The sequence below is a fragment of the Vicia villosa genome, linkage group LG2, assembly GCF_029867415.1.
Source record: "Vicia villosa cultivar HV-30 ecotype Madison, WI linkage group LG2, Vvil1.0, whole genome shotgun sequence".
Lineage (NCBI taxonomy): Eukaryota > Viridiplantae > Streptophyta > Magnoliopsida > Fabales > Fabaceae > Vicia > Vicia villosa.
In genome coordinates, this window is record NC_081181.1 from 79,022,472 (window position 1) to 79,024,370 (window position 1,899).

Consider the following 1,899-nt stretch of genomic DNA (forward strand, 5'->3'; position numbering starts at 1 on the left):
TTGTAATTTGGAACGGAAGGAATGAATAATACATATGTTGTTTGACAGATACATTCAATTAAATTGAAATTTTCATTGTTATACCATTTATAAATATATACAAGAAGCATTTAATAGTATTTATTGAAACTTAGTCAACACTTTACTTTTTTTCATTATTCTCCTATATATAACATCTCATTGTGAATTATTTTTAGTCACTTCATTTTTTTTCATTATCTCTTTCTGAAGCTGCGGTCTTCATTTTAGTTTCTAAGGGATGGCCAAGGTTAAGAAAATACTATGAACTAAATTATATTATTTTTCTTGCTAGTTTTTTTCCTTTTAATTTTTTGATATTTTAACGCAATAGTGTATATATTTTTTATGGACTTAAAATTACAGAAGATGAATGAAAGAGGTGCTAAGAAGCCAACTGTTAATATAGAATATGCTTCGAAATTTGTGACTAAGGTGAAGGTAAGTTGTATGCTGAACTCTTTGCAATCATATATGTTTTTAAAGTAGAATTAATTATTGGACATTTTTACTTCTTTTTTTAATTTATGGTTTCTTCTAATACAGGCTCGATTTGAACGTGCTCATCAGCATCATGTTTATCCATTGTTTCTGAGAATCCTGAATTCATATAGAGAAAACAAAAGGAGTCTTGATGATGTCATTAGGGATGTATGTGTTGTATTGTTTATATCATGTTTTTAATTTTAAAACTATATACTCTAATTCTTTTATTTCTCATTTTTCTTGTGTGATCCTCATTATATTTGTTTTTTTTTTAGGTTAATTTTCTTTTCGAAGGCCATGATGATCTGATTGACGACTTTACCAATTTTCTTCCTTGATAGGGCTGGTGTTATGCATGAGTTTTATTCAAGAAAAAATAAATATTGCAAATGTCAAAATCTAGGGTTTGAATCAGAAGATAAAATATGGTCTTAGATACAATTTTAATGTTTGTAATTTGCAAGATTTGATATACTTTTGTTTGAATAAATTGTTTATGTGTTTGTGAAGATTTTGTGTAAAAATTATTATTGGTTATCTGGTTATCATGGGGAGGTTCTCAATTCGTTTTCAGAAAATTTTGCTTGGACAAGTTAATTTTTGCCTATGTCGACGTTGTACTTATCACCATTGATATATTATTATTTAACTTATGATCGATTATTTATTAATCATTTATTGTTTTTTTTTTAGAAAGCAAAATTCAATAACGGAAGAACTAGGGGTTCTTCAACCCTCTTACAAAAGCCGGAAATAGCCGACCCAAGAAAAATTACCAACCAAATAACCCATTATGAAATGAAGAACAAAGGGTCCTTAATAAACTCATAAAAAGAGTATTTGGAATGGGTAATATTTCCACAAAAAGACCACCTCCATATAAGCAATTTAATATTCCAAACGACATTATTAACGCTCCAACTATCATTCCTAAAACACACCCCATTCCTTAAAAGCCACAAATGCCACGTTGTCGCTAGCCACACAACACCCTCCTTTTTATGCCTCACCTTCATACAATCAAAAAATTCGTACCATTCCATGAAGTTGGCTAAACAAGCTTCCTCTCTATTTTCCTCTTTACCAACCCACAAAGCCACCTCCCTCCAAATATTTTTCACCACCGAACACTTAAAAAAGAAATGGTTTCTATCTTCCGAACAACTACCACATAAAATGCATAATAAATTATCATTAGAGAAAGACAAACCTTTAGAAGACAAAAGGTCCTTAGTTGGAAGCTTGTTGAGAAAAAGTCTCCAACCAAAAGCTTTTATTTTCAAAGGAACATCCATTTTCCATAACAACCCAAAAGCATCATCACACTTATTTTTCGGACCAAACGGAATACGCGATTGTTCGAGGAACTTGTAACAAGAAGCTACCGAAAAATCC

The 1,899-nt window shown here is 30.4% G+C and overlaps 1 protein-coding gene across 1 annotated transcript; it reads left to right on the forward strand.

The window, feature by feature from the left end:
* The first annotated feature begins 216 nt into the window (after positions 1-216).
* Positions 217-1,089, forward strand: LOC131646323 (paired amphipathic helix protein Sin3-like 6). The gene is made up of 4 exons (XM_058916385.1): positions 217-268; positions 385-459; positions 565-669; positions 780-1,089. The coding sequence occupies exons 1-4, from the start codon at positions 260-262 to the stop codon at positions 840-842; spliced, it is 252 nt and encodes an 83-aa protein (XP_058772368.1). The 5' UTR covers positions 217-259; the 3' UTR covers positions 843-1,089.
* Positions 1,090-1,899: the final 810 nt, after the last annotated feature.